Raw genomic sequence first — 8,742 nt, forward strand, 5'->3', positions numbered from 1 at the left:
ATGATTCAATGAATGTCATGAAAGTTTTTTGGATAACACCTTCATTTAACCCAGATATTGTTATGGCATTAACTTAAAGATGGCTGCATTCTCGATCTGACATCTTCACTGAAATGGACTAATTCCATCTAGTTAACACGCTAATGGCATGATGGAGCTTCCTTCGCGTTGTCTAGAGTGTTGGCCCAGACCTGATCACTGCAGTCGTTAAATCAAGACTTTGTCGACGTCCCTCAGGGACAACTGTAACACCGATCGAGATATAGGTTTTTCGTATTTCGTTCACACTATATTTATATCTACTGTACTAACTATCTGTTAAATCAAGACTTTGTAGCCGACCGTGAGTGACAACTTTATATTAACAAAAGATGTAGGATTTTCGTATTTATGTCACGATATATTTATATCTACTAATTATCTGCTAAGTCAAGACTTTGTCGCCGACCGTAAGCTGTAACTTTAACACCGAGATATAGGGTTTTCATATTTCTCTCACATTGTATCTACTATACCATATTTAGTCAAAGTGCCCACAGACAAAACAACACATCCCATGGTTTTGATATATAATGTAAGCTTTCTTAAAGATAACATATACTTTGACCACAAAAAAACAAACAGTTTTAAAACTTCAGGTTCAGTGGCAAGTGCCCTCCAACACCCCATCCCCCACCCCCTCATGCGCACGCGTATGGTCTTTGCGTGTATTCAAAACAATGTTCCTGTGCATGGAACGTGTTCATAAAGCTTCGAAGAGACGAAAACGTAACGTGTTGAAGAACGTGTTTCCGTTCTCAAACTCTACTCTACGTCGCCTGATGATGTCACGTGAACGTGTTTCCGTTCACAAGTTTACCCCACTCTATATCGCCTGATGATGTGACGTGAACGTGTTTGAGTTCTCAAACTCCACTCTACGTCGCCTGATGGTGTCACGTGAACGTGTTTCCGTTATCAAACCTCAAACTACGTCGCCTAATTGTGTCACGTGAACGTGTTTCCGTTCTCAAACCCCACTCTACGTCGCCTGATGGTGTCACGTGAACGTGTTTCCGTTCTCAAACTCCCCTCTACGTCGCCTGATGGTGTCATGTGAACGTGTTTCCGTTCTCAAAACTCACTCTCTATCGCCTGGTCGTGTCACGTGAACGTGTTTCCGTTCTCAAAACCCACTCTACGTCGCCTAATGGTGTCACGTGAACGTGTTTCCGTTCTCAAACCCCACTCTACGTCGCCTAATGGTGTCACGTGAACGTGTTTCCGTTCTCAAACCCCACTCTACGACGCCTAATGGTGTCACGTGAACGTGTTTGCGTTCACAAAACCCACTCTACGTCGCCTAATGGTGTCACGTGAACGTGTTTCCGTTCTCAAAATCCACTCTACGTCGGCTGGTCGTGTCACGTGAACGTGTTTCCGTTCTCAAACTCCACTCTACGTCGCCTGGTAGTGTCACGTGAACGTGTTTAAGGCCATTCGCGAACGCAAAATATATACATCGGCTATTTGATGTCAAACTACGGTAAATGCAAAAATGAAGTGATGAACAACAATATAAAAATTCAAGAGGTAAATTAAAAACACAGTGTAAAGAACTCTGCCAAAATACAAATATCACAGATTGGTGAACTCGTTCCAGCCAGTGCACCACGACTAGTATATCAAAGGCCGTGGTATGTGCTGTCCTGTTTGTGGGATGGTGCATATTATAAAACATCCCTTGCTACTAATGGAAACATGTAGCAGGTTTTTTCTTTAAGACTATATGTCAAAATTACCAAATGTTTGACATCCAGTAGCCTATGATTAATAAATCAATGTGATCTAGTGGTGTCGTTAAACAAAACAAACTTTTAGATTGGTAAAATTAAAATTTAGCATATAATTCAGTATCACGAAGAAATTGCAACAAAAGTTCTGGATGGATTCGAAATGATTCCATCACATTTCTGCTTCCAAATACATCGTTTCTGGACGATATTAATTGAAGGCAAAATCCAGGTTGACGACAAGACGCATACTGATTCAGAAACAGACACTATCATTTAATATATCAATACATATACAATTGTTAACAAGATTCAGTTAAATGGAAGTATATTACAGAACATAATTTTATTACACTCAGTGGCAGCAAAGTCGGAACAGGTTCTGGTAAAGTGATTAGCTGGACATACCTGTAATTGCGTTAGTACTACGTATTAAATTACCACGACAGACTTAATAATCGGTCCACTTAACGCACTGCAGACACGTACGATTAGTAGCGTGCGCTGTGGGCGGACAGCCGAAACGATGGGAATTGACAGCTTAACACTGAAGTGCACCTACTACTCGGTCACATTTCTAACTAAATGTCCAGTATAGATTACCTCTACTACTGACTCATGTTTGTTTGTTAGACGAGTACTCGGTAATATGTCTAACTGAACGCTGAATATAGATTAACTCTACTAGTGATTCATGTTTGTTAGACGAGTACTCGGTAATATTTCTAACTAAATGTCGAATATAGATTAACTACTATTGATTCATGTTTGTTAGACGAGTGCTCGGTAATATTTCTAACTAAATGTCGAATATAGATTAACTACCAGTGATTCATGTTTGTTAGACGAGTGCTCGGTAATATTTCTAACTAAATGTCGAATATAGATTAACTCTACTAGTGATTCATGTTTGTTAGACGAGTACTCGGTAATATTTCTAACTAAATGTCGAATATAGATTAACTCTACTAGTGATTCATGTTTGTTAGACGAGTACTCGGTAATATTTCTAACTAAATATCGAATATAGATTAACTACTATTGATTCATGTTTGTTAGACGAGTGCTCGGTAATATTTCTAACTAAATGTCGAATATAGATTAACTACCAGTGATTCGTGTTTGTTAGACGAGTGCTCGGTAATATTTCTAACTAAATGTCGAATATAGATTAACTCTACTAGTGATTCATGTTTGTTAGACGAGTACTCGGTAATATTTCTAACTAAATGTCGAATATAGATTAACTCTACTAGTGATTCATGTTTGTTAGACGAGTACTCGGTAATATTTCTAACTAAATATCGAATATAGATTAACTACTATTGATTCATGTTTGTTAGACGAGTGCTCGGTAATATTTCTAACTAAATGTCGAATATAGATTAACTACCAGTGATTCATGTTTGTTAGACGAGTGCTCGGTAATATTTCTAACTAAATGTCGAATATAGATTAACTCTACTAGTGATTCATGTTTGTTAGACGAGTACTCGGTAATATTTCTAACTAAATGTCGAATATAGATTAACTCTACTAGTGATTCATGTTTGTTAGACGAGTACTCGGTAATATTTCTAACTAAATATCGAATATAGATTAACTACTATTGATTCATGTTTGTTAGACGAGTGCTCGGTAATATTTCTAACTAAATGTAAAATATAGAATACTAACTCATATCAATCTAATTAAAAGTAGCTCCACTGGTTAATTACTATTACCTGTGGATTTAATAGCACCCCGTTGGATCTCAAGTCCAGTTGACCTTTCATTCGACCAATCAAAATCTTACTTGCAAAATCATGCGTGATTTGAAAAGAATTTGAAAACATTAGGAATTATGCCGAGGGTATACGAAATGATTCGGGTGAATTACGAAGTATGCCGAAAACTAATTTCAATATAAAATTTTATATAAAATTTGTTTCAAGACGAAAACAAAAACCGTGATGGTATAGCCATAAAATCTGTTTATACTAGTATACAATCCAGAGTTTATTACTGCACTTTTCCCCCCTGTTTTTTTAATTTTGAAATAAACCAACAAGTTCGCCTATTGCATAAATAGACTCGCCCGATATTTTTAGAATTTGTATACTCCCGAATAACGCTATAAAAGGCGAAGTGTAACTGGTCGATATATGGCCAACCGTTCAAAATTGCGCCCAATTTCCTCAACCCAAACAAATTGCGCACCTTTTCTCTTTGGCATAATACTTTGCTCCATTCCAAATTCAATAGCACCATCACCCCCGCCTCCGCCTGCTACCAACCACGGTCAGGCTGCTGGTGCTCCCTTGCACCTGCCAGTGCAGGCGGTCCCTCCTCTCCCCCTCCCCCACCTTTTCTGTCCTGGACGGAGGAGCCGGCCCAGGCCGGCTCTTGTGCCCAGGACAGGCGTGCGCTACAACAGCTTGCTCTGAATGTGCACGTAAAGACCTATGACCTGACCTGGTCGATATTTAAATTGTTATATTTTCCCCCGGCACTTCCTTCCCATGGAAATCCGGACCCAGCTAAATTGGGCTTACCCCCCCCCCCCCCCCCCCTTTGCGAATCCCTAGCCTCCAGGGCTCTAACTTAGTAATTAAACATAATATATGTTATTTTTTCTTTATTGTTAAATATATAATTAATTTTATAAATTATATTTAGACGAGCCCGACTGAAAACTGCACCAGCTAAATTAAGATTTAAATACATAACCCAGCTTTTTTTTATATCTCATACTTATTATGAAATTTGGTGCATTTGAAAACTATTATTTAATTAATTACTTAATTAATTTCCCACCCCATTAGTTTTTGGACCTTGGTCTTACCAACAAAATTTCCAAATTGTCCCCATCATCTCAACTGCTCCCCCTCCCCTCCCCATCTCCTGCCCCGGAACCACCCACTGGCATGTTAATAGAGTTCCCATTCCTATTCCCATAAATTGTTATTTATAGATGAAATGTTACCTAACGCATTGCTGTTCTACTGATAGACCAGTAGAGCTAATTTTAATCAGTTCGTGACTCATGTTTGTTTGTTAGCCGAGTGCTCAGTAATATGTCTAACTAAACGCTGAATATAGATTTCCTCTACTATTGATTCATGTTTGTTAGACGAGTAAGACATTTGCTGTAAACTCATTGTTAATTAATTTGACATAAGAAATGTTTTTGTTTTAAAGATCATTATTACAAATGTCCGTAATTTATAATCTTTAGCAGGTTACTGTTTGCCACTGTATTATGACATTCTTGAAATAACATCATATCAGTGAGCACGACAAGGTTCGTTGACAAGAGCGATGACATGGAACAAAGCCTAACTTATATAATAAATATATTATTATGTATACATGTAATATACACTGAAATAAATGTTTTATTTAACGACGCACTCAACACATTTTATTTACGGTTATATAGCGTCAGACATATGGTTAAGGACCACACAGATTTTGAGAGGAAACCCGCTGTCGCCACTACATGGGCTACTCTTTCCGATTAGCAGCAAGGGATCTTTTATTTGCGCTTCCCACAGGCAGGCCTTTGTCCAGTTGTGGTGCACTGGTTGGAACGAGAAAAAAAACCCAATCAGCTGAATTGGTGTTTCGATCCTGCGACGCAAGCGCCTCAAGCGAGCACTCAATCGACTGAGCTAAATCCCGGCCTCCCCCTCCCCCCCTTCCCCTCTCCCTTCCCCCAAGACAATAAGCAATTTTAACATATATGGCAATTACTAATCTGCCATTCGCATATATTCAACACCGTATATCTGCACAAGACTGATTCCAAAAAAAAAGTTAAGATGGAGTCGCGAAGGTGTGCAGCTATGATTGACGGATGCTTTCTTTACAGAGGAAAGCTGATATTGAGCACCATATATGGTTCCAACTCTGTCTGTAGGAGGACTGCCAGTGTTGTCGATGCTTTGAACGTACTTGCCGCTCACCAAACATACGACGGCGTGGTAACACGTTTTGAACGTACTTACCGGTCATCAAACATACGACAGCGTGATAACACGTTTTGGATGTACTTACCGGTCACCAAACATACAGCGACGTGGTAACACGTTTTGAATGTACTTACCGATTACCAAACATACGACGACGTGGTAACACGTTTTGAACGTACTTACAGGTTTCCAAACACACGACAACGACGTGGGTACATGTTTTGAATGTACTTACTGGCACAAAACACACATTACAACGTTTGTTTTGAACGTACCGATAACTGCACGACAACGACGTTGGTATCAAAGGCGTACAGGCTCCCGTTTTTGTAGGGGCAGGCTTGTTTTTGCCCGAACTAAACGAAAATATACGATTCAGAATAACAACATTTATTTATATTAGCATTACTGCCAAACAGCTATATAGGGTTGTAAACGAATCACTACGCATTTTTACATGGATTACAATTAGTTTTGCGGGTAGAATGATGGAAATACGTGGTAAAAAAGTCTCACTCGAATATCTCTATCGTTTTTGCCCGAAAATTAGGATTTTCTCCAGCACAGTGTCTTGTATGCTTATGATTGGTACATATTTTGAAGGTACTTACCGACCACCAAACACACAACGATGTTGGTACATATTTTGAAGGTACTTACCGACCACCAAACACACAACGATGTTGGTACTTATTATGAAAGTACCGGCCACTATAGCATAACAATGTGATACATATTTTGAACGTACTTGCTGGTTACTACAACTCAACATAATGTATATTTTGAACATACTTAACGGTCACTACAACACAACGATGTGATACACAGAGGATAACAAACGAGTTACCAGTTATTATCAAATTTATGTCCCGAGTGAAATAATTTTCACTTGCCACGAACTTTATCGAGTGACGAGTGAAAATTATTTCACGAGGGACATAAATTTGATAATAACTGGTACCCAATTTGTTATTCTATTTATTACCCCAGTATTTTTTTTTTTTTTTTTTAATAAAGCCTTTGTTTTCGATATAGCCTACATCGGCTACCCGCCGATGTATATAGAAACGACGTAAACTACTTTACTGTTCTGGGTATTGCTTTAACTTTGTATTGTATTCACGGTTCACAGATAATTTTCAAAACCCAAAGTTTTATATATTCTGTAAGAAAAAAAAATCTATAATGAATTGCATTTTATTACAAGTTTAACACTGAAAACAGAAAGACATAAACGCAAACGCTTTAAACTACGTGACGTCATTATGTGTGCTTTGCCAAATCGTGAAGACGTCATATTTAGTACCGACAATGTGTTTGGTTTGTTGGCGTCAAATCGTCCAATAGTAGTGTACGTTAAACCAATGGATGAAAATTTATCAGTGAGAAATTATTATTTTTATTTTCCCTGTTATGAGTGCCTGCTGGGGTAATAATTTGAACGTACTTACCGCTTTCTACAACACAACAACATGATACATATTTTGAACGTACTTACCGCTTTCTACAACACAACAACATGATACATATTTTGAACGTACTTACCGGTCACAAAACACACGACGACGACGGACACGTTGACGACGCAGGAACCCACGGCGCTGTACTTGAGGACACGCATGACGGTGCATGGCGACGTCGTGTCACCGAGCGGCGTCATGGCAACGCCCTGGTATTCCTGGAAATGTCACAACTAAATCAAACTCATCCAGGCCTCCGTGTGGTTAGTTGAAGAGCAGTCTAAACAAGAGTCGAATCCGTGGAGGAAAGTCCATTGAAACGTTGAGAAGTAAATCACACGTTCCTCTATGCTGTAAGCACGCGACATCTCTCGACAAAGTGACTGTGGTAAGAACCACCATACAGAAAATGAATCGTGTTCAGCGACATCGAGCGACGCTAACGTTCGCGGACTATCTGACTGGTCCTCGATGTGATCATTTGGTATAACGTGAAGAGCATATGTCAGTCTAGCGAACCTTATTTTTCTTCTCTTTTTTTTTCCCCGGACTGGTTGAACTGAGCACAGAAACTCTTGTGAAGTTACCGTTATCGACCGGAATCTCACACAACCAGCCTTTACTAACGTTCGCGGACTATTTGACTGGTCCCCGATGTGATGATTTGGTGTAACGTAAAGCGCATATATCAGCCTATGCTCGGACTGAGTGAACTTAACCCAGGAACTCTTGTGAAGTTACCATTATCGACTCGAATACGCTATAGCCAGCTATCTAACTCCCCGTGAAGTGCATATAAATCAGTTTCGCGAGCGTTTTTCTGCTCGGTCTGGCTAAACGCAGCCCAGGTGCTCTAGCAATGACACCGTTATCGACTGAAATTCTTCACTACCAGTTTTCTCTCTCTCTCTCTGTGGCTGAATGTATCTGTCCCAATAACTGAACGATTCCAGTTGGCTGAACAGCAGAAACCAATTTTAACACAGCTAACCGACTAATCGTGACGGTAATACTAATTTGTTTTTGGTCCTATTCTTAAATTGTTAATTTAATGTTATCCCCGTAAATAGTTGGCATGCGTTACAAGAACTGACAGAAATAACAAAGAGGTTTGCTTCGAATATCAGTCTCCCGTTTCTAGCATGTTTAATCTAGTGCATGATGTCGACGACCGATACTGTACAACAACACCACGATTAACCATCAAAGGCTGGTGTAAATATTCAACTCATTACTGCTTAATGTAATTACGTCTTCCAACGCAGGTGTAGTGTGCATTTACGTCATTGATGGTTTGTCCTACATTTTACGTATACTTTTAATCATCGGCGTCGGAAGCGGGGGAGGGAAGAATTAATGACACTCCATAAATCCTAAAATTAATCATTGCCACCCAAGTTGAAAAGCATACTAATATGCAGATAAACCTGTGTTAAGCTAGTCTCGTAAAGTGGCCTTTTAAGAGGTGACCCCGAAATATTTGTGTTTATATTAGTCTAGGCCCAGTAAACTGTGAAAGCACCTAAATTAGGAATCTCAGTATAATCACGATAAACC

The 8,742-nt window shown here is 39.2% G+C and overlaps 1 protein-coding gene across 1 annotated transcript in view; it reads right to left on the minus strand.

The window, feature by feature from the left end:
* Positions 1-8,291, minus strand: part of LOC121381631 (tyramine receptor tyra-2-like) — a 61,762-nt gene extending 53,471 nt beyond the window's left edge. Inside the window, exon 1 of the mRNA XM_041510966.1 lies at positions 7,271-8,291. Coding sequence (XP_041366900.1) covers positions 7,271-7,385 — 115 coding nt within the window. The 5' untranslated portion in view covers positions 7,386-8,291. The remainder of the gene's footprint in view (positions 1-7,270) is intronic.
* Between the last annotated feature and the right edge of the window lie 451 nt (positions 8,292-8,742).

The sequence above is a fragment of the Gigantopelta aegis genome, chromosome 9, assembly GCF_016097555.1.
Source record: "Gigantopelta aegis isolate Gae_Host chromosome 9, Gae_host_genome, whole genome shotgun sequence".
Taxonomy (NCBI): Eukaryota; Metazoa; Mollusca; class Gastropoda; order Neomphalida; family Peltospiridae; genus Gigantopelta; species Gigantopelta aegis.